This window comes from Barbus barbus, assembly GCF_936440315.1.
Source record: "Barbus barbus genome assembly, chromosome: 41".
Lineage (NCBI taxonomy): Eukaryota > Metazoa > Chordata > Actinopteri > Cypriniformes > Cyprinidae > Barbus > Barbus barbus.
The window spans coordinates 13178394-13202759 of NC_136719.1; the positions used below are offsets into that span (position 1 = coordinate 13178394).

Consider the following 24366-nt stretch of genomic DNA (forward strand, 5'->3'; position numbering starts at 1 on the left):
GTGAAGGGAGCATTAAATTAAGAAATGGTTGCATCACACATCTGTGTATCCGGTTAATGAGAACCTCCCATTTCAATTTCCAGAACAGTAAAGACTGACATTAGATTAGCAGAATCCATCACACTTTAAAAAGCTGTTGTCATGGGCCAAAAAGATCTCACCCCCACTCAGTGCTGTTCCTTATCAGCCGTAAACGCCCCAGCGTCACTTTAATTGCCCCCATATATACGAGATGCCCACCCCTTTCCCATCCATCTCCCCTGTGTTGAGCTGTAAATCACTCACCTCCTCTGAATGGGGGCAGACTGCTGCTTGTCCATCCACACACATGCCGCACACATGCCGTCAACAGCCTACTGCTCATTTCTCATCCCTGGAGACAGATATTCACATTTGTAATGCCAGGACTGTTTTTTTTTATTATTATTTACAAGTAATATCTTTAATGTTTTCATACAGTGAAGTGTCTTTTACAGGTTATCTGTGGTGGTTAATGCTGTCAGTCGGACTTTCTTGCACTGGAAAGAAACATCTCCTGCAGTGAACACCGCAAAGGTTCAGATTCAGAGGTCATAATCAATGTTTACATGACATCACACACAATTACCGTCAATATGATCCATTATGCAAGACTTTCCCTCTGAAATATTAATGATAAGTACAGGAATACCCCTGAGGTATTTGCTCTACTTCTTTGTAATATTTTTTTTAATTATTATTATTCCAAATATACACTATATGTAATGTAATAAGTGAGTAGAATTTACCTTTTGAAAGCAGTTTCAAATGTGCAACAGAGATTAAGAGAGCAAAGAGACATTTCAATTTTAGAGCTTTACTGCTGCCATCTACTGGCAGGTGGTCACTGAAAGTTCACGTCAAAGTATAGCACAGTACAAGCATGTCTGCTCATATATGACAGCTATTAGCCTTTGTGGATATTTACAAATCTATTTAAAATGGAGGACTATTTCACAAATTATTCTGCACATACCCCTTTTAAAAAATAAAAAGTTCATTTATATTTTTATATTTAATTATATTTGGTTTATTTACGCTAAGCCAGAGGTAGCTACCTTGTGAAGGACTCCCTTTCTTAAGATGTAAAGTTAGCTACATATTTTCATATAGTGAAAAAAAAAATGTTAGCCTATATATAAACTATTTTATCTGGAATATAATATATATATATATATATATAGAGAGAGAGAGAGAGAGAGAGAGAGAGTGCCCTCCATAAGTATTGGAACAGTAAAGACAAAATTGCTCTGTTGGCTGTGGAGCCAAGACATTTGCAAATATGATTAAAAGATGAATATGAGACAAAACTACAGAATGTCACATTTTATTATTAGCCGTTTCAACACATACATGTTTTACCAAATAAAAAGAACAGCACTTTTAGAGTTCATCCCACTCATTGATGTGAGCATAAGTATTGGGACAGTTGGACATAAGGCAGATATAAAAGATTAAAAGCTATTATTTAGTTACAGATCCCTTGCGCACAATCACAGCAGTGAGTCTGTGACCCATAGACATCACCAGACTCTTGGTCTCATCCTTTGAAATGCTTTTCCCAGCCTTTAATGCAGCCATTTCCAATTGTTGCTTGTTTTGGGGAGTTAACTCTCCTCTTCAGCTGGTGAAATTCATGTTCAATCAGATTTAAATCTGGAGATTGACTTGGGCAATCTAAGACTATCCATTTCTTTGCCCTTATAAATTCCTTGACTGAACTGGCAGGGTGTTTTTGGGTCATTGTCCTGATGCAATATGAAGCACTTCCCAATGAATCTGGTGGCATTTTCTTGAATATTGGTAGGCAAGATGGTTTTGTACCCTTCCAAATTCATTCTGCCACTGTCATCATACATTAAGTCATCAGTAAAGTTGAGAGGGCCTGTTCCAGAGGCAGCCATGCATGCCCATGCCATGACACCACCTCCACCATGCTTTACAGATGAGGTTGTATGCTTGGGATCTTTTGCGGTTCCCTTTTTTTCTCCACATTTTTGCTTTCCCATCACTTAGATAAAGGTTCATCTTTGTCTCATCGGTCCATAAACACGGTTCCAAAACTCTTCTGGCTCACCTTTGTGCTTTTTTGCAAACTCTAATCTTGCCTTTCTATTTTTGGTGCTGGTCAGAGGTTTGCATCTTGCTGTGTAGCATCTGTAATTCTGTGTCAAAGTCTCCTGAGGAAAGTAGATTGTCAGAGCATCACCCCAGCTTTCTGAAATTTGTTGGTGATTTTACAGACACGTCTTTTAGGGTTCATTTTCACAGCTTTTATGATTTGTCTGTCATCAACTACTGTTGTTTTCTCAGATGATCAGGTAGTTGTTGGTTGCTGGTGTCGCTGGTGGTTTCCAAACTCTTCTCCATGCCCTTTGTTTTTGCTATAGCTCTAATTGACTTCCTCTTTTCTTTTAGCATCCAAATTGCTTGCTTTTCTCTCAAAGTCAGCTCCCTCATCTTCATCCTGGTTTGTGTGTGTCATCGTCGAATGCAAGATTCAGAATGCAGACGTAATGGATATAACTGATACGACACATTCCCTGCTTTTAATATCTGAAGAATTAATGCAACAGCACACAGCTGATCACTTAGAAAGACCTGTGTGGCAACTGTTCCAATACTTATGCTCACATCAGATAGAGGGATGAACTCTAAAAGTGCTGAACTTCTTAGCTGGTAAAACATCTGTGTTGAATCACCCAATAATAAAATGTGACATTCTGTAGTTTTGTCTCATATTCATCTCATATATATACAGTGTTGGGGAAAGTTACTTTTAAAAGTAATGCATTACAATATTCCGTTACTCCCTAAAAAAGTAACTAATTACGTTACTTGAAGCACAACAATGAAGCACAATTGTTAGTTTATGTAAAGTCATTTTTGCTTATCAGTATGGTTGAACTGGATCATCAAAGGTCAGCAGCAAAGACATCGGTTCATAAAATGAGATTAGATACATTTGTGTTATTTAAAATATTTAATTATTGCATATTCTGAGTTTGCATTTCACTGTTTCAATACATTTTGATGAATACTAAATCTGTTTTTTTGCGAGTGAGATGAATTAATGCACATTCACATTTAGTCTAGAACTACAGTAACATCATGTTCACACACAATGCCTCTGTACTTCTGATTTCTCTCAACATGGGGACAGGAGACTTGTCAGTCAATAAATGGGAAAACAGAGTAACTGGCGTTACTTTTTTTAAAAACTTTAACTTTTTTTAAACTTTTTTTCTTGTAAATTAAAAAGTAATCTGTATTACGTAACTTGCGTTACCCCCAACACTGTATATATATATATATATATATATATATATATATATATATATATATACACTGCCCTCCAAAAGTTTGGAAACGCCTTAGAAAAGTGGGGTTTTGGACAATATTGGCAGTAATCTTTTTTAATTTGTGATCATTTTGCACTGTTAAGGGGCAATACAAAAACACGAAAACATATTTTATTACATAAACAGTTTATACATAGAAAAAACTTAAATTTTCGATTCATCAAAATATCCACCATTAGCAGCTATTACAGCTCTGCATAATCTGGGCATCCGATCTGTCAGTTTATTCAAACATTGACCTTGAATTGGCAATCAATTGTTGAAGCTACAGTATTAAGGTGTGCTGACCCAAAAAATCTTTTAAAAACCTGGGCCAAGTTTAAACCAGTAACCAGGTATCACAGCTGGCAAAGGGGCATGTCTGACTTTGACATGTATATATTGCCTTTATTATGTTTTATTGCTTTATGATATATTTAAACTCAATATTATAACTCAGTATTATTATTATATTCATCGTATCCAAACTGTTGAATGGTAATGTATTTTGAATTATGCACTGCATTATGTAGTGTTTTAGAGTTTAATGAAATGTCTGGAAAAAATGCACTGTCTTTGCAAATGTCTTTTTTTTTTTTTTTACAGTGTAGTGTACATAGAAAGAACTTTGCATTCATGGTAACCGATGATCAGAATAGGCAAGGTGCAGAAACTTCCAGTAGCCTAACTACTTTATGTGTATAGTAATAATCTGTAATGTAAATCTGAAGAAAGAGTGAGACTTTCCAGTGTGATTTGTTCAAATGGTGGTCAAAAGCTGATGACATGGATATTTGCTCAGTTGCTGAATGAGGCATCAGGTGATGAGAAGCATGTAATGGGGGTGTTTTCATATATGTGATGAATGAGATGTGGGTTGTGGCTTGTGTATTCCTTTGTGCTGGAGGAGCAGACAGCTGCTTCTCATTCTACGCTCTCGTCTGTCTCTCTTTCTCAGCATGACCGCCACAGACAAGACCAAACCTAACGAGACCACCAGCCTGGTTAGGCCGAGTGATAACAGCAAACAGGTAAGTTTTATTTTCAGCATCTTTTGATTAAAAGCTAATTTAATTATTTAATTATGAACAATTTTTGATTCAGAATTGTCTGCATAAAAAAATGTATACTATTTATGTGCTAATGGTTAGTACATACACCTACATATATTTATTTTGTGCATATCTGGCTATATTTTTGTATACATGATTATACAGAGGCCTCAAAAAGTAAAGACACATAAAAATAAACAAATCATTCATTGCATTATAAAATGAAGTAACTCCAAATACTGAATATATATTTTTAAATTATTATATTTATTTTATTTTTAAACCTAACATAGTTCTTTGGTGAAACGTTTTCCTTAAAAAGTATGTTTATTTTTCCAATTAATACATTTATTAAGTGTCCATATACTTTTTTAGGCAAAAACTTACATATATATTAACAGATTTTTTTCCCCACAGACGCTATTGAACATTTGTAGTGTTTTTAACTCAGCAGAGAAGCTGATTTGGGCAGGGTTTTCCTTTCCATCTGTGTTGAGTGTGCTCAAGTGGTCTGGACGGAAGTGGTGCTTGAGGTTTAATCAGATTATTAGATGGGACTGCATGTGCTTTGTAGCTCTCAAATGATACTCCCAGCCCAGCCTGTTATCATAATATTTCCATGCAGTTTTCAATTCTCTGGCTGTAGTCTGAGTGGTCTTTGGTTGAAACATGATCAGTTCTTGGCATCACACATCAGTTGATGTTCACATTTCTATCCCAGATGATATCAAATCACATGATCCAAACCCTTTCATGCATATTCTCTAATGTGCAAGAGTAGTGACACTGCAGTTAATGGAACAAACTCATTTGACTTGCTTTGTTATGTAATCCAGTCAGGCACAGAAGATACTTTAATAGAGCATAAATTAGATTAAAATTTTTTTTTTAAAATTGAAGACTGCTCTGCATTATTTGACAGGTGTAGTTGAGTGTAGTCTCACCTGAATTTGGTATGTTTGGCCATGATTTGGCAGGAAGCCTGTTGATATCCCATCTAAGGCTGGCTGTCAATTAACTATCCACTCCACAGTGATATCTTTAGGGTAAAACCCTGTCACTGATCACAGCTTCAGGGCGAACTGTAAACGCAGATGAAACAAATAATCAACAAGATTACAAAAATGCATTAAGATGAGAACAATATGTTGCATATTGTAAGCTATATGTAACCTATATGTAACCTGGTTGGATGCATGAATATCTATAAACAACAACACTGGATACATTTAAACATGCATAGACACACTTGCCTTTCTGGTCAAGTATTGTTCTACTGTGTTCATGGAACTTCTTAAGTCGAGGAACACAATCACGATGAATGTATATGAGATTATTGTGATTCCAGAGATCAAACCTGTCTGGAATGTTTTTAATGTCCAGATCTTGTGGCAAGTATGAGTACCATTGAGGGCTGTCCATATCCATAGAAAGACTATACTCTCCATTGACTGAAAAATGATACAGGCCACTTGACGTTCAATTACGGCTCAGCTGACAGCCATACATTAACTGCAGGAGTGGACCTGAAAATACAAAATCATCTTTAATTAGAACTGGAACCATTTTTAGCAATCTTTTTCATTTCTACTCTGTAATGTAGTATTATATACAACAATGGAGAACTAATTTGCTGCAGCGTTGTAAAATATTGACACCAGGTCTCTATTAAAAAGGCAAACAAAAGCTACTGTGATTCTGAGCGTAGTGCCCATTAAACAGTCCCAGAGTAATGTAATATTTGCAGTTATTAAATCTACAACTCTGTGTGCAGAAGCTGATAAATTTGATGACACTGGGTTTCCAGCTTTTCTTGTATGACAACCATACTATGAGCCTAAACACAGTTGTTTTATTTGGTTTCTGCAAACAAACCCGACTAAAAGTTTTTAAATTTACTGTTGAATATTTTTGAAGTTTATGGAGTTAAAACACTTTTTCCTTTGTTTTTTATAGATAAACAAGTGACTTGGATTTAGTTAGTACAATCATAGTGTGAAAACCTTTCTTCAACATACTCATTTTCCTTACATAATCATTATTATTTTGTCATTTTATTAATATTTCTACAAAAGTGTTTAAAAAAAGAAAAAGAAAAAGAAAAGAGTAGAATTGCTTATTTAATCCCTAAAACTGTCAAATCAGATTGGTGCTGTCTCACAAGGCCACTACGCCACCTACTGTTTAAATCATTAGGTTTAAAATGACACGTTTCTTGACTGGATAGATGCCTTGGTGTACTGAAGTAACAAATTCTTAGACATCTATAGATTATGCAAAATATTATTTTATTGGCAATAACCTGTACCTACAGCATATATATATATATATATATATATATTATTTATTAAAATACCCTCACACAATGCACATTTTTGGAAAACAAAATCATAGTCAAAATGTCTATACTATTATACTAATATTATTTAGTATAACAAGTGTTCATTTATTTATTTTCTTCTGGTTTATAGTTTTAGACTAGCTGTCGAAGCAGAAAGAGATTTCCAAACCTACCATTCAACCCCAAGGTTAAATTTGCATATCTTGAAAACAGGTTGAAATAGCCTGTTTTGAAGTTTGTGCAATCCCTAAGATCTCTCCAGACAGTGGACAGAGAAGTTGGCTAAAGGGATGTGAAAATACATCAGAGGTGCTGTCATAAGTAAACTCTGTAATCATTAAGCATGCCATATGACGAGTATTTAGGTAAATATTGATGTCTGGGAGCGAACATCACATGTATGATCAAACTGTGATGCCCTGTGGGGGAAAAAACGACAAGAACAAATTATACATTGCTCATGGGACTGTGAACATACTGGGTATTTTATAAATACTTTGCAGTACTTATGAACTTTAGTGAAGCTTTGCAAATGGATCTCCCATCAGCACCTTAGTTCTTACTACCAATTAGCCATTAGAAAATTATATTGAAAATTAATATATTAATATAGTAGGCCTACTGTTACAGTGTTCATCTTGTTGGTAGGCTGATTGTTCTGTACATTGTAATAATTTTTTTTCTTAGAGAATGCTAATAATATACAGGCTAAATTTGAGCTAAAATCAAGGTCATTATGTCCATGTATTTATTTCTTTGGTAAGTAGCCAAAGAAAAACAAACTATCAAGATTGAACATTTAAGAATGACCTTAAATAAAAATGGAATGGCTATAAAATTACCTTAAATGGCTATAAAAATGGAAACTATTTCTTGGTGCAAAAAAAGGTGGGAAAAACTATTTCCTAGTGCAAAAAAAATACTCTTTTGTGTGTTAATAAAATCCATTTGCTCTGCATGTTTAAGTTTTATAAGACAAAACAGCTCAGATTTCAGATTGTTTTTAAATAACATGAAAAAAAGATGCAAATTCAATAGGTTCAGCGCAGGAACCCATGATTTACTGCAGGTAGGTTTGCACGGATGCTGTGATCTGAAACACCCTGTCATGTACCTGTATTACTGCATATAATAAGAAACAGGACAACAGTAGGTTGTTCAGAAGTGGGAATAAGCTATTCAAATGATATACATCTAATAAATCTGAAGACTTCTTGTCATGTTATAGGCTACTATAGGTCACAAATGCTAATACACAATATATTTTAGCAGGTATTTTACTGTTAGTGGATTTGAAAAAGGCTACATATTTATTTTGGTAAGTTGCCAAACCTGTTCATCATGTCTGCTAATAGCCCTGAACATCCAGTGATACTTTTGTTTTCGACAGAACACAAACTGCGGAATCTGGTAAATTGTAATGCGAGACATTCCTACACTGATAATTGCTCTGAGGTCGATGTACTGTCTGTTAATTTCCTAACTTGGTCGGGGCAGCTTCCAACAGGTAACCACCATAGACATACAGTATAACCAACCCATCCTCAGATGTTACTACTCAACTGGTCAAACGCTCTCCATTTGGGTAGTTGACATGACATTTTGACATTAAGATTATCATACTGAATTTATAGGAAAAATAAGTTTCCATTAGTGTTTTTTTTATTGCATTGATCAAACGGCATAGCAGCTTCCATGGGCTCATATTAAAACGTTAACTTAAAGATTTACAAACATCATTGTATTTAACATTGTTAGGTTATGTACAGAAGTCTGTACCATGTGCAATCTCTGTTACGGGTGCCATGCTAGATAAGCACGCAAAAGGAAGAGTTCAAATAAAAGTCTCTTTAATAATCCACAGAAGAAACAGATGAAATCCTGGAGCACGGGGTAGCATAACATAATACAAACAATAGTGGACAAAGGAACAGAGGACACCACAGGCTTTAAATGCTAAACACAATCAAGGAGGAACAGAAAACAGGTGTGGAACCAATTAATCAAAAACCATGGAAAGAAACTAGGCAGGATGACGAAGACATAACTAAAGCAGATCATGACCGTGACAATCTCGCCTTTAATGTTTTTTTTTGTTTGTTTTTTTAAGCCAAATTACAGCTATGGAGTCTGAATGCATGTGTTTGACGTGTTTGAGAAAATGTTCTCAATGCTCTCAAACAAAACCCATTTCGACCATTTAAAGTATTTAATCCTTGAGAATTGTGTAGGAATTGTTTATTCATTTAAAAACAGCTTCTTCTTTTTTTACCACAAAAAAAATAAAAAATAAAAAAATAAAACTTGGACCTGCTTTGAATCTACACTGACTAGGCTACTAAATCCAACAAATTATTCGCAGTTACACATTCCAGTTCACTAGAGGGCAGAATTACACAGTGTTAGATAAGTGCAGTCACCTATCATTATCTACTTAGCCTACTACTAAAAATCGTCTTTTTTGTGCCTGAGTTAGTCATAGGAACACTTGTTTAGTCTATTATAATAGACTCTATTACAATGTGAACGGCAGAGTTTATTTTTGCATTTGTGCTTACCAAGAGGAAGAACAACATTGCCTTGTCACCAGTTATTCCCCAGGCTCGTGGGGAGTCCTGACATCTCTGAGTCCATTTTTTGTTGTCACTTTGTTCTCTATTCCCTCCCCTCAGCAGGGTCCTTATACAAAATATTATTCCTTATGAATAAGAGACTGAAGCTCAGTGGCTGGACTGGAGAGACTCTCTCTGTAACAATAGAGACTGAATCTGTCCCTTGTTGCGTACTTCCTCCGTCAAACAGTCCCACCCAGATGAAAAAAAATAGAAGAAAAAATACCCAGTAGTATTCCTTTCATGTATCATTTGTCTTTAAATGCTTTTATGTAGGTTAACCCTGTATGCAACCTGCCCCTTAATCGGCTAAATTTTATAAACTGAATTTATATATTCACTGTAAGTGTAAGATGTAAAATACACACTTAAATACAGTATATTTTCATTCTAGTCGTGTCAGACAATTATACTGCTTCAATTCAAAATATTTTGTCTTTTGTGGGATGATATGTATCACTTTTCCAGGGCTGCGTTCAGCCCCGAAAAAACTGTGCAAAACGTTTATTAATCGGAAACGGTGATGTGTTGAACACCCTCTTCTGATGACGCAAGTGTTGTAACTATGGCAGCTGAGAAGGCCATTCTTTAAAAAAAAAGAAGAAGAAGAAAAAAGGCCATTCTTTGTTCTTTTTGAAGAATTTTCAGAGCCTGATGAAATCGGTATAAAGACGTTTAATACTGCAAAATGCTCGATGTTACAGTCACTGCCCTTGCCGTCCAGAATAAAAGAGAACATCCCAGTCGAGTGAAGGGATTTGTGGAAACTGTGCTTCCTAATTATTGTGATCCAACATTTGCCTCGCATTTCAGGATGAAAAGACAATTCAGGTGAAGGATTATCCACTTCTTACCTCAAAGACAGTGTTATGATCTGTATGACCTTATTATTTTTATTGTGAGTATTAGGCTTATCATTATTGCTGATCACTGTTATTGTGCTATGATATTGTAATATTTACCATTATATAATCAGAGGAGCATAGTAAAATTTATGAAAGTGTCACTCCACAATACAATAGCAAAATATATAAATATGTATAGTATTTTTATGTTACATTAATCAGTGTCTAGCTCACCTTCTTAAGGAAAGGATATGGACCAGAAGACATTGCAATTACAACATGATATTTATACAGACTTAAAGAAGTTACCGATCTAGGCCTATACTTGTGGATGGAAACAAGTCAAGTCACCTTTATTTATATAGCGCTTTTAACAATACAGATTGTGTGAAAGCACTTAACAGTACCAAATTGGAGGATAGAGTGTCAGTAATGTATAAAAATAAGATAAAACACTAAATTTTCAGTTAAGGCATTTCATTATTGAGTTCAGAGATGTCATTATAGCTCAGTTTAGTTTAAATAGTATCTGCTAAATCAAATTGACGATAATCACTAGAAATTAAGTGTCCCGAACTGAGCAAGCCAAACATAGCTACTGATAGCCTACATTTTATCAGTTCATGCATTCCTTGGGAACTGAACCATTGGGCCTACTGACATATAACCTACTGTGTGTCCTTATATTCTTATATCTTATATATACATAGTTTAGCAGATTTGGAAGATGCACTTTTTGGTGCACTACATTTTTAAGACTCTTTTAATATGATGTTTATTGTAATCCTATATTCAAGAGGATGAATGATTTTTACCCTAATTCAAATCCTTCAGTTTAAAGTCCAACACAAGAAGCACTTTCATTTAGACTTACTACTGGGCCTTTGCAGCTGATCCGGGCCACCGAGATAGATATTCAAAGTTGTGGCAGAAATGGGACTTTGCCCATTGCGCAGGGGCTTTCGATGCTTTGTTGCCCCCAGGCTCCAAATGAATGCTTTGTAAAGAGCTCATTATCTGTTTGACAGATTTCTAAGGGCAGACAGGATATGTCTCTAATTGGACCACATGAAAAAGAGGGCCCAGCACTACTCATGGAGGAACACAAGGCTCCTCACCAATACAGTTGGAATGTGCCTCTCCATTAGTCTGAGTCACATTGTTCCATCATTGTTAGTGTAAAAGTTTCCATTTAATCCACAAGAAGGTGCTCTTTCATTCAGTGCCATGAGCCTTAATGACAGTGTCACTGCAGATAATGAAAATGACTGAGATGAGGACACAGAGAGATGGTGATGGGGATGCTCGCTTTATCAGATTGGTCAAGCTTTGCTCAGACAATGGCTGTCTCTGTTTGAACTTTGTGAACTGGCTGACCCAAAACCAGTGCTTGTGTCTACCCATGTCAAATTCACAATGTTTCAAAGAGCTCTTTGAAACTGAAATATCATCTGCATTTATATAAAAACTTGAGTTGCAGGACCTTACGATAAGAAAATAAACACAACGGCTCCTTCAAAAAACGTTGATTCATTGAGGAATGAAACAAGTGAAGTCTTTATGAGCGAGTCATTAGATTTTTTTTTTTGACAATACGTTGAATATAGAATACATTTTATAAACAGATTGTAGCAATTTGCATTTTGGCAGAACATCTAGAAAATTGCATGCTATTTTGTTTAGTTGTCTATTTTTTCCAGAATCATGGTGGGAGAATAGTGATATCTATTAAACAAAAATGGATTCTCCATTTACCCAGAATCGTGCATCTCTAGTTGGTAATTTATCCACACATAATGTAAACAAATAAATTAATTTAATGTCAGATAAAGGATCAAAGATGTGGTTAGTGAGGCTCAGTATCCAACGTATGTGGACGGCCCTAGAGGAAAAAACATAGTATGATGTATTTGAAATATATTTATTTTCTGCGAAGTATTCTACAAATACTAGCTTCTCAAATTCTCACATTTGTCTACTACAAATAAAACTCACTTAGACGTTTACTGCATAATCACAGATTGTGTGAGTTAATGTCAAATACAAAGAGTTCCGCTGTTACAACCTACCCCACTAGTGAGGTGAATTGTAACACAGGCTGGGGATAGATGCAGTGTGAAGTAATTTGCTGAAACAAGACCCACATTTCCAATTTATGCAAACATTTTATTGAAGAACAAAGACAGTTCTGAATAAAGTGAACCATTTAAACCTTTATATTGTATTCCTTTTCAATTTAGCACAAAAACAATTGCTGTGTGTGTTTGTGTGTGTGTGTGTGTGTGTGCACTGTGTTCTTGTCACATAAGAGTTCAGTCACTAACTGTGTTGCCATCTACCTATTTTTTATGTGAAGTTGGAATGCTGGATGGAAATGTCAAGATGCGCAGAAATTCTAAAAATGTGCCCAAAAAACTTATGTGCTCATTTGAGACAGACAGTGTTTTTGTACAATAAAAAGTTATGCGCATAAACTATGATGGAAACACATTTTACATAAATCCCTTGGTGTGCAATAAAAACCTCACAAGACTGTGCCTCAATAGAGGATGTGATTGGATAACTGGACTCATTGTAATCATTAAGAGTTGGTTGTAACATTTTTAATGAACTGTTACAACTATCCCCACCCCAAGCAGCCATAACATGTGGGGTTTAAGTTAGCATGAATGCAAAGTATCAAATTAAACAGCGACTTCAGGTTATGTAAGTCAAAAGATTGTATCTACAGCACAATTATTACTAGGCAAAGTTTTTTGGTCACATGCTCACATTCACATGCCACTTGTCCTGTAACATTAAAAATGTGAATGGAGTGTATGATATTGATAACACAGCTCTTTTCTGATTTATCAAACTGACCGTGTTACAACACTCCCCTACATTTATATATTTATGTGCAAAATAAAAATACCCTGCAATTGTACTTTTGGAATATTAAACTGGTAAAATTAAAGTCTGCTAAATTGGAACAACTAATTTTGTACTTAAGGCACTTTAACTGTGCTGAAGTCCAACTAAAGATATACTGAAGTATATTCGATTGTGCTAAAGTGTACAATCAAATTATACTTCAGGTACACTTTAAAAACCTTGCATTTAAAGACTGATATTATATTACAGAGATCATACAATCCTTATTAATAGTGATAGTAAAACACATTTTAGTCATAATATTAAGAAATGTGCATTGTGCAATAAAGACATACTCCAAATAAAGATTACTTATAATTGTATATGAGTAATTGATATGTCAATAAATATGTTAATTTATTTGAAGTATGAAATAAATGTATAAATAAACAAATGAATTCATTAAATTAATTTTGGGGGGCTAAGCCCCTTATCTCTCCCAACCCTAGCAACGCCCCTGGTCTGAACTGATATGGCAATATTGAAGAACTTGCTGTTTTAGCAAGGGGCGGGGCTTTTTACGAGACTTTGTAAAAGAGCATAATAGGACCCCTTTAAGCTCAAGAGGTCACATGACCTGAGGATTACAGTATCATGTCCTTAAACTCATCCTTCACAGGAAAATGTCTTGGCAACCATTAACACTACACTGTAATTGTTAATTCTACCTGACCTCACCTTCTAAAAATGACTTTTGTTGGTGTAATCTAATGGAGTCTGGTTGATTTAGTCATAATAATAGTGTTGTTTTGACTTAATTCAGATATAAATGTTGATAATTATAAAAACCAGTTAATTTAGATGTTACCACATGACTAATTTTTAGGTTAAATGAAAACATTGTTCTTTTTATTATCAAATGATAGTGTATTACTTTTCAATTTAAACAACTTTTAATAAAACATAAGTGCAGTCCTATTTTGGTAAATGATCAGCATTAAGCTATTTTGAAGATTTTATTATTTAACAACTGCACTTCGCATTTATGTAGAATGAATTACCTTTTATTTCATCATGCTCAGTTTCACTGCTGTCAAGCAAGAGGTGCTGGCAATCGTAGCCATGCAAACAATAATGCTTTCATTGATAAGTCTCCCATTCAGAAATAGCCTAGAGATAAGCGTGTAGTGCCCTGTAGCACGAACTTTCACCAGCTCAGTCATGTGGACCACTTTCTGGCCTATTACAATCTGGACAAATTGTTTACAGATTAAAAAAAGAAAATAACTTTTAAGGCAATAAATAAGCAATGGCATAGACATATCTTTGATTTACTGAACAATACCAACCTACAGACAGACACTCAGCGTTTGTCTGTTACTGTTTATAATGCCTATCAAAGAACTTTTATTTAGTCCTGAGGAACCAACGTCAACAGAAACTTCACATTCTTTTTGAGGAAAAATCCTTTTTTATGATATGAAGACAATGGAAGAGAAGTCTTTTTTTTTCTTTTTCTTTTTGCATACAATTTTACCGGACTCTTTCCTACAGTGAAGAACAAAGGCTAAGGATATGGTGTCAGGATGAGACAATGACAAAGCTACCAGCACTACCAGATTACCAAACCTGTTCCTGTATTTACTTTTATTATTATTACATTTTATTATAGACAGTGGAATCTTTCAGATCAAAATTATTTATTTATTTTTTACAACGGTGGTTATTTTCATAGGCTTATGTTTATTTCAGTTATGAAGCATTAATTAATTTGTCAGTTATAGTTGATCAGCATTGTTGGAGTAATAGAAATTATAAAAAGAATTATAGCTACATTATAAAAATCTAAAACGGAAATTATAAAACTAAGATTATTTATTTTTGTCAAGATCAAGATTTAAATATTTTACACCATTTATTCCTTGTAGTCTCAGTTAAAAATTACATACATGCGTAATAATTATTAATTATGCTTCAATAATTAAAACTATATTTTTATACATATATGCATATGGTTGTAGCCTATATGGATATCTAGAAACACGCTCTCAGGATTGACTGGATTTTTTTTTTTTTTTTGATTGACTGGATTACAGCGATTAAAAATCGACACATTTACGTCTCTCCATTGATTACGTGCGTCCATTTCCAAGCATGCCTGTGTACAAATCGCCATTCAGACAGAGGTAACCAAGCGACAGCCAATCAGAGCCGGTTTTAGAGAGTTTATATAAAGCGCTTTACTCCACTGATGGCAGATGCCTGAACACACCTGACAGAGTCAAAGACGATATAAGATCGACTAACAGAAGACATGAGGGCTTCTTTCAACATGACAAATTGGATGATACATTGTGGATTTTAAATTGTAATACTTTTAGGACTGCAATTTTACACCACAACGAAAAGAAGAAAATAATTGTTCTGTAATTAAAAAAAAAGAAGCTTATTTAACCTGCCACAATGGAGTCTAATAAAAAGGTAATGTCATATTGCTTGTCTGATAATTCTAGTGTAGTGATATTTAGCAAAATTAAGGGGTGTTTGATTAGTGACTCCAGTGGTCAAGATAATTTTGCCTGACAGAACTGAAAACTCTTCAACTCTCATTTATATTTTTGAGTTGAGATTTGTATGCATCTGTACCTACACAAATAGTGAAACCGTATCTATCTATCTATCTATCTATCTATCTATCTATCTATCTATCTATCTATCTATCTATCTATCTATCTATCTATCTATCTATCCATTCATCAAACAAAACCTATCTTTGTCTCCAGCAACAAAGGTCTCGTGTCATCGGTTTAAACCCTTAAGTAATGGAAATATGTGGTAAAACCTTCTAATAAGACCTCTTAGACCACAGCCTTCCTCAGGGGTTTAGAGAAGAAACAGGTTCATTACATCAATCCTTTGTGTCATTGACACAAGTTTAATTTATCTTGTTTGCCAGGAAAGTAAAGTGATGAAAGAGAGAAAGAGATAGTGATCACAGCCTCTTCTGAACAGCAGAACCGGACAGCTGCAGGCTTAGTTAAGGCCACAAAGGAAGTATAGACACAATACTTTGCATAATTAATATTTACAGAATAAAAGAAAACCTATTTTGAGACACTTATCACTTTTGAAACACGTCCAGACACAAGTCTGTTTGTCAAAAATTGTCAAATTAATTAGTTTTTACATGTCATATTGACTATCTTATTTAAAATATTCCCAAATTAGGGCTGTCAAATGATTAATCGTGATTAATCGCATCCAAAATAAAAGTTTTTGTTTACACAATTTATGTGTGTGTACTGTGTATATTTATTATGTATAGCCTATATAAATACACACACATGCATGTATATATTTAAGAGAAATGTTGTTTATATATTAAATATATTTATATATAATATAAATTATATGAATATAAATGTATACATGTAAATATTTTCCAAATATATACTGTATGTGTGTGTGTGTGTGTGTGTGTGTATTTATACATACATAATAAATATACACAGTACATAAACATATATTATATAAACAAAAACTTTTATTTTGGATGAGACTAATCGCGATTAATCATTTGACAGCGCTATCCAAAATACTTTTGTTGTTGTTGTAGGATCACCAGTGCTTTGTACTTGATTAATATATATGCATATGCATTATAATGAACTAAATTTTGTAGAACAATGACATTTGGTTTATTATAACGTGTGCTTAAGTGTACTAGAAGAGCAGTGCTCTTAAATTGAAATTATTTAGAAAAAGTGCTGCTGTAAACCCTTTGAAGTCTAAACCTCTTTGATTCGGTGGCTCAGTGGACCTTGCATTGCTTATTAATTTTTTTATGTTAATTTCATCAGGAATGTTAATCTTCTGGACTTGAGGCCAATGTTACTCAGTGAACATTGCTAAATGCACATCAATTTATGTTTTTAGTCATGCATTTTTATTGCAACTGCAAATAATTGCATTTATTGACCTGTGGTTACATAATATTTAAGAAGGTTTAAGTGTTACATGTAAGCACATGTGCTGTGCTCAAGTCAGAGCTGCACAGAGCATGACAGCCAAGAGGTGCAATTGTCCCACAGCAAACCTGCCATAACCATAAATTTCTATTACAGGGATTGTTTGATAAAACACAGAGTAGGGAGGGTGGCAGATTAAAACAATATTAAAAGGCTACTGATGTAACCTCTTAAGCTTGAAACTAACTAGTGTTTGCCTCCCTAATGTATGACAAGTAGAGGATTCCCAGAATAATATTCTGGCCTATATTCTCAAAACATTTAGTGGGGTTTGCCTTTTTTAGTACACAGTTGTAGAGTTTTACTCCAGTCGAGATCAAACTCAGCTCTAAATATATACTAAAGTGTTATTTAGCGTAAGAATGCTTAGGAGCACGTATGAAATCACATGCCAGGGTTAGCAGTATTTTATAGTTAATCTGACCTACGTGCTAGTGCTCACGATGAAGTCGTTGTCTTTGAGGGCCTGTTGAGCCTGTTATGTAAAAGCTTGAGGTTGTTTGAGTGGATTGGAATAAGAGGCTGGAGTAGTCATGGTGCGTGTGCGTGAGTTGGTTCAGGTGCTGCTGTAATAGGATCATATTGATAATCAACAGGGTTTCCCTCATTCAGCATCTTAAATGTTGCCTGCATAGTGGGTTCACGGTTCTGTGGAATAAACTGAACCATTGTTCACATGATGGTTAGAAAAAAAAAAAAAGATCAAAATAATTTGAACAGTTTAAGCTATTTCATGTCTTTGTTGTATTTAGCAAAGCTGTAAAAGGAATGCAATTCTAATGTTTTTTTTTACGAAATTCCAAGTTTACATCTCACAATTCCGTCTTATTTTTTTACTTTTTGAGTTTGACTTTTTACTTATGAGTTTACTTTTCGCAATTCTGATTTTTTTTCTCTTATTTCTGATTTACATCTCAAAATTCAGTTGTTTTGTTTCTGCTACATAATTTTGTGAGTTTATAGCTCACAATTCAGATTTTTCTTCTCAGAATAGCAAGTTTACATCTATTATATTTACACCTTTTTAATTCTTTTCATTCCATGGCTGAAATGGGATTTCCATATTTTTGTAATATTCCACATCATATTATCAGTCATTATCAGAAAAATGCTCCTGTATTTCAGATTTTGCTGTATACATCAATATTCTTGTTCCTTAAAAATCAGGACTGAATGATTAATTGTGAACCATATTAAAATATATATAAAAAAATATGAAAATATATAATTATGTTGTTGTTCTACATTTACAGCAGTTGACGCTTCAGCTGTTGATGGCTGTTGGGACTGCTGTGATCGGCTCCTTGCAGTTTGGCTACAACACAGGAGTTATCAATGCCCCTCAGAAGGTGAACAAGTTTAGATATGTAACAGACATGACATGATTTGTCATATAAGCACTTAAGTATCAGCATATTGCTATTTGACAAATTGATATATGGGTATTGTTGATGTTTGTATGTTAGTGTTATTGTGTAATGCATCTCATTTTAGATTAACTGTGAACTGTATGCTGTATGAATCCTCCTTCTTGCGTAGCCTATTAAGATATGCTGATTCACATGTGCAGATCATTCTAAAGTAAAGTAAAGTAAAGTAAAGTCGTGACGTATTGTCAAGTATGGTGACCCATACTCGAAATTGGTGCTCTGCGTTTAACCCATCCAAGTGCACACACACACAGCAGTGAGTAGTGAACACACACACACACACACACACACACACCGTGAACACACACCCGGAGCAGTGGGCAGCCATGCTGCAGCGCCCGGGGAGCAATTGGGGGTTCGGTGCCTTGCTCAAGGGCACCTCAGTCGTGGTATTGAGGGTGGAGAGAGCGCAATTCCTGCCGGCCGGGGGCTCGAACTCGCAACCTTTCGATTACGAGTCCGACTCTCTAACCATTAGGCCACGACTTCCCCACAAACTAAACTGTCTTTGATGTAACAAGAAAAGACTAATAATAGACCAGCTCTACTGAAACTCTTCAGAAGAGATTCTCATAACAGCCTTTCTTACTTTCCATATAAGTACCATGTTTGGCAAATAGATTTCTATTTCAAGGCTACTGTTATGTGCATCAAGTAAAAAAGTATTAGACTTGCCTGTGGTTTGCAACAAATATGTTTTTTTTACAATGAATGATGAATGAATAAATGGCCTTGACCTCTTAATACGTCATATCAGCTGAGGGTTCTGGGTAAATCTCACATATACTTGAGAGAACTCTATTTATAGAGTGCAAATCATGTGCCATAGTTTAGCTATAGTCTTTTAATAGGATAAAGAGAGAAATTCAAAAGTCAAGGACGCATAAGGACATATGTGAATACTGTGATATTAAGATTATTAGTACATTTTTGGTGAGCGTTTTTTTTTAATGCAGCGGCTATTTGCACTAAGCGTAAATAGTAATTAGATGCTATTTACACTAAGTGCAAATAGCATATTTTCTTAATGATAGATTCTGTTTACACTAAGTGCAATGGATTCTATTTACACCGTGAAAATAGCAGTATTTTTTAACGATATGCTTTTTACACTAAGTGCAAATAGCTATAGATTCTATTTACACTGTCAAAATAGCAAGATTTTCTGCTATTTATATTACTTATTGCAAACAGTTGCAATTATCTGTACCTCAGTATTGTAATACATTATAAAACAGTATGCTATAATAACGTATTGAGTGTAAATTATAGTTTTAATTCAGATTAGGCTATTAAATGGATGCCACCTTATTGGGACAATAAAGACCTCCCAACACCTACCCTAACCCTATCCGATACTTTATTTCAACTTTTTGAGTATTTCCTTCATTTTTATTGAAAATAAATGCCTTTCTGATGCGATATGAGATTTGAAAAGGGAGAAAAAAAGTTTGGCTAAAGGCAGGTTTGAACTCGGGTCGATCGCATCAAAAAGCGCACCTTACCATCTATGCCACTGAAACAGATGTTTAACAAGTGTCTTTTTGCAGAGTTGGCTCTCCCAACCACACATTGGTGGGCGGAGTTAGTGTAAATAGCCTCTGCCAACAAGGCAGGCTATTTGCACTTAGTATAAATAGACACTCTGTATTTTTTTATATTTTTATATATTTCATATATTTCAAATGTTTGGTATTTTTTTAAATTGTTTTTGAAATAAGTCTTTATTGTCACTTTTGACCAATTTAATGCATCCTTGCTAAATAAAATTATAATTTTTATTTAATTTTTTTTTTTTAAATAAATCTGACCCCAAATTTGAAATTGTAGTTCACATGTTCACTGTAATAGCATGCTGGAAATGTTTATGAGTGAAGAGTTTTGAATATTCTTTTAATGGTGTTTTTTTCTTGTTTCATATTTATTGCGGAAGAAACTGTTCAATCACAACAATTAGATCATAAGCCTATGTTTGCAGTTTTGTATGTTTGATGATTAACTTGAAGCTTAATTAAGCGGCTTCTTATGCAATCTGTTCTGACACTGTAGTCAGCATGGAGTACTGCTCCCTCTGCTGACGTAACGTAGAACTGCTGCAGCAAATCACTTGATAAAATCATAATTTATTTAATAATAGTGTTAATGATTTTTTTTTAAATAATTTTTTGAATTGAAATGAAATATCAAATAAACACTCTCCCTAATGATTTTCATAGGGTATGTTCTTTTCTCTCATAGACCATCGAGGCTTTCTACAATGAGACATGGTATGAGAGGTACTTGGAGTACATGCCGGCGACCACTCTAACTACACTCTGGTCCGTATCAGTGGCCATTTTCTCTGTCGGTGGCATGTTCGGCTCCTTCTCAGTTGGGCTCTTTGTAAACCGCTTTGGCAGGTAACTTAACCAACCAATTCAGAATTTTACAAATACTCCATTTTTATCCTGAATTCATGTGTCTTTAAACATTCTCTTTCTGATATTTTAACAGGAGGAACTCAATGCTCATTGTTAATGTTCTGGCGTTCATAGCTGCTGCTTTAATGGGCTTTTCCAAGCTGGCTGAATCCTGGGAGATGCTTATTATCGGACGCTTCATTGTAGGCCTTTACTCTGGCTTGTCCACAGGCTTTGTACCAATGTATGTAGGAGAAATCGCCCCAACTTCATTACGTGGGGCACTGGGCACACTTCATCAGCTTGGCATTGTCACTGGCATCCTCATAGCACAGGTTAATTAAAGTGTTATCTTTATTATGAGACCACTTTTAGTAATCAGACTTTAAAAACTTTTACATTGCATTGCCTTTGTGTTTTTTGGTGTATTTCATTAGAAACACTCATGCTTTGTTCTGTAGGTTTTTGGTATGAAAGAAATCTTGGGGACCCCTACAATGTGGCCCTTCCTACTTGGCTTTACTTTCATCCCAGCCATACTCCAGTGTGCCCTGCTGCCCTTCTGCCCCGAGAGCCCACGCTACCTCCTTATCAACCAGAACGAGGAGGCCAAAGCCAAGAGTGGTGAGTTTTTAATACTCAACTTAACATGTTGCCTAGGGTTTCTCCAGTCAGCCTTACTAACTCATTTCCACAGTGCTGAAGAAGCTCCGTGGCACTGAAGATGTGGATGCAGACATGCAGGAGATGAGAGAGGAGAGCAGGCAGATGATGAGGGAGAAGAAGGTCACTATCCCTGAGCTCTTCCGCTCATCGCTCTACCGCCAGCCCATCTTCATTGCCATCATGCTGCAGCTCTCCCAGCAGTTATCCGGTATCAATGCTGTACGTTTTCTTTATTTCTTTATCTAGCGTTTATCAGATGATCCATCAATATACTTTTCCATCAAATTCTATTGCTTGTTGTATTAGAAATACCAGCTATAAAGATGATAAATTTAAGTTGACCAATATGCCATGCATAAATTAATATTAAAATCTAATATGAATAAAAAGAATTGTGATATTATTATTGTTATTATTAAAAATAAGTAGTAGTAGCATATATATACAGTTAAAAGTTTACATACACCTTGCAGAATCTGCAAAATGTTAATTATTTTACCAATATACGAGGGATCATACAAAATGCATGCTATCATTTATTTAGTACTGTCCTGAATAAGATATTTAACATAAAAGATGTTTACATAAGGGGGGGGGGGGGGGGGGGGGGGGGGGGTTTGTTGAATTTGAAAATCAGGGTCAGTACTAAATAGACAATAACATGCATTTTGTATGATCCCTCTTATTTTGGTAAAGACTTTTGACTTCAACTGTATATATACTATATATATATATATATATATACAGTATATATATACCCACTACTGGTAATAAAAAAAAGGAATAATTACAATTTTTTATATTTTATTAGATTTGTATTAATTTTTATTAGAATCATTTCTGAAGGATCATGTGACACAGAAGACTGACGTAATGGTGGCTGAAAATTCAGCTTTGCCATCACAGGAATAAATTACATTTTAAAATATATATTAAAATTGAAAAGTTATTTAAAATTTTAAAAATATGTCACAATATTACTGTTTTTTATCAAATAAATATAGCCTTGGTGAGCATAATAGGCTTCTTTCAAAATCATTAAAAATTATTATTATTAAAAACTTTTGCCCCGCAATGTTCATAATTAAAACTACTAATACTGCTACTAATATTACTACTAATAAAGTTTTGTTTTAAATGATGTTTATGTTTTTTTTTAGTTTTTTTTTATGATCTTGAAATTGGATAAAGCATGTGTCAAATGGCTGTAGCAGCAAGAGTGAATTGATGAAAACTTTCCTAAACTTTTTAATGAAATGTTTATCTACAACTAATTTTTCCCAATTAATGATATAAATAAATGTATTACAAAGCTAGTTAGTTGGGCATTGGTGCACGTATTAATGTTCAGCTATAGCTGTCATGTCTCTACATTAACAGTGATTTGCATGTTAAGTGCATGTAATTGTATTTTTCAGGTTTTTTATTACTCCACTCGTATATTTGAGAAAGCAGGAGTTTCCGAGCCGGTCTATGCCACCATTGGTGCTGGAGTTGTGAACACAGCTTTCACAGTTGTGTCGGTAAGTTAGTACGAACATATTTTTTTGAGGCTTTGTCCTTTGTTGAGGCGCATGACAGTGTTTTGGATGAAAATGCTTGTATCTCTCTGTAATTTAGCTGTTCATAGTGGAGCGAGCTGGTCGAAGATCACTACATCTTATTGGGCTGATGGGAATGGCTGTGTCTTCTGTTCTCATGACCATAGCTATGGCGCTACTAGTATGTATCTACATTGATGTACTGTATTTCTGTTAGTGTTCATGTGTAAACTGGTGTTTAATGGTGTTTATTCACTAATTGTCCTTTGCAGGATCAAGTGAAGTGGATGTCATATGTCAGCATTGTCGCCATCTTCAGTTTTGTGGCATTTTTCGAGATCGGACCAGGTCCAATCCCATGGTTCATTGTGGCAGAACTCTTCAGTCAAGGTCCCCGGCCTTCTGCCATCGCTGTTGCTGGTTTCTCCAACTGGTTTGCCAACTTCTTGGTGGGAATGTGCTTCCAGTATGTTGAGGTATGGAAACATTACATAACACAGACATAACACTGTTATAGTCTTTCTTTTCTCGTTGTTCTCACATTTCTTTAAATACTCAATTTTTTTTATGTTGATAGGAACTGACAGGGCCATACGTTTTCATCATCTTCACTGTCCTCCTGCTGATATTCTTCGTCTTCACATACTTCAAAGTTCCTGAGACCAAAGGGCGGACATTTGAAGAGATCTCTGCAAGCTTCCGCTCAGGGTCAGAGAAATATACCCGAGATGATCTGAACACACTGGGAGCAGATTCCGAGCTTTGAGCTCTGTGCCACGTTTATACAGTAATGCTGTGTAGACTAACCAAGTGAGTGTCCTCAGCTATAGCACAGTGGGTGTGTTCACAATGGCAAACTACCATATTACTCCTACTAGGAATGCTGTAGGTTATGCAGTGTTTATTAATGCACTAGTGTTGTCACGATACTGAAATTTCTAACTTTGATATGATATTCAGTACCATTTTCGATACCACAGGAAAAAACTGGCACAACGTTAACGGCATAACATTTTTGATTTCTGTTAAAGTGCCCCTATTATGGATTTTTGAAAACTACCTTTCATGCAGTATGTAACACAGCTCTAAGTGAATGAAAACATCCTGCAAAGTTTTAAATCTGAAAGTGCACCGTGTATAAAGTTATTGTCTGTTAGGAAAAAAGAGTTGACTCTGAGTCATTGAAACGAGTCATTTTTAAAAATGAATTCCAAGCGACATCAACATGAAATATTAGCAT

The 24366-nt window shown here is 34.9% G+C and overlaps 1 protein-coding gene across 1 annotated transcript; it reads left to right on the forward strand.

Annotated features, from left to right (window-relative positions):
- Window positions 1-18364: 18364 nt before the first annotated feature.
- On the forward strand, window positions 18365-23892 carry LOC306860779 (solute carrier family 2, facilitated glucose transporter member 1-like; the record flags this gene model as incomplete). The annotated part of the gene is made up of 9 exons (XM_079402695.1): window positions 18365-18439; window positions 20759-20919; window positions 21014-21254; window positions 21381-21543; window positions 21617-21804; window positions 23004-23108; window positions 23206-23307; window positions 23399-23602; window positions 23704-23892. The coding sequence occupies 9 exons, from the start codon at window positions 18365-18367 to the stop codon at window positions 23890-23892; spliced, it is 1428 nt and encodes a 475-aa protein (XP_079258821.1).
- Between the last annotated feature and the right edge of the window lie 474 nt (window positions 23893-24366).